This window comes from Penaeus monodon, chromosome 23, assembly GCF_015228065.2.
Source record: "Penaeus monodon isolate SGIC_2016 chromosome 23, NSTDA_Pmon_1, whole genome shotgun sequence".
NCBI classification, from domain to species: domain Eukaryota; kingdom Metazoa; phylum Arthropoda; class Malacostraca; order Decapoda; family Penaeidae; genus Penaeus; species Penaeus monodon.
The window spans coordinates 41,207,139-41,207,649 of NC_051408.1; the positions used below are offsets into that span (position 1 = coordinate 41,207,139).

A 511-nucleotide genomic window follows, 5' to 3' on the forward strand; every position below is an offset into this window, starting at 1 on the left:
ACCGAAGCTCATTCAGCCCAAGAAGGTGCAGAGGATCCCCGTGAACCCGATGGGGCAGATCAAGATCGACGCCGTGAAGCTGAGGAAGGTCGACAGGAGGCCCCTCGAGGACAAGAAGGACCGGGACAGGGCCGAAGGAGGAGACTCGCCGGAGGAACTCGACCCTGAGACCAAATTTGGGGTGAGGCTGAAGAAGCACCACCTGCCGGTTGCGTCGGCGGGTCGAGGGGACGTCGGGGAGGCGAAGGAGGAGGCGAAGGAGGAGGCGAAGGAGGAGGCGAAGGAGACGTCCCTGACGCCGAGCTCGAAGCGTCCTAACAAGAATCCGATCATTCCTCTGGGCAAGAGTCCTCTGCTGAGCCGTCCCGAGGGCGAGCTCCTGAAGACGTCGTCGCCGGAGGCCCAGAGGAGAGGAGGAACGCCCGAGAGGAAGAAGTCCCCCTCGCCCAGCATCCCGCTCTCCAGGGGCGTCCATTCCGTGCTGGCCAAGTCGGGCGAAGAGGCGGGCGAA

The 511-nt window shown here is 64.4% G+C and overlaps 1 protein-coding gene across 1 annotated transcript in view; it reads left to right on the forward strand.

The window, feature by feature from the left end:
* Positions 1 to 511, forward strand: part of LOC119588309 — a 9,612-nt gene that overhangs the window by 4,811 nt on the left and 4,290 nt on the right. The window contains exon 3 of the mRNA XM_037937002.1: positions 1 to 506. This exon is cut by the window's left edge and continues 139 nt beyond it. Within this exon, the coding sequence (XP_037792930.1) occupies positions 1 to 506 (506 nt within the window). The remainder of the gene's footprint in view (positions 507 to 511) is intronic.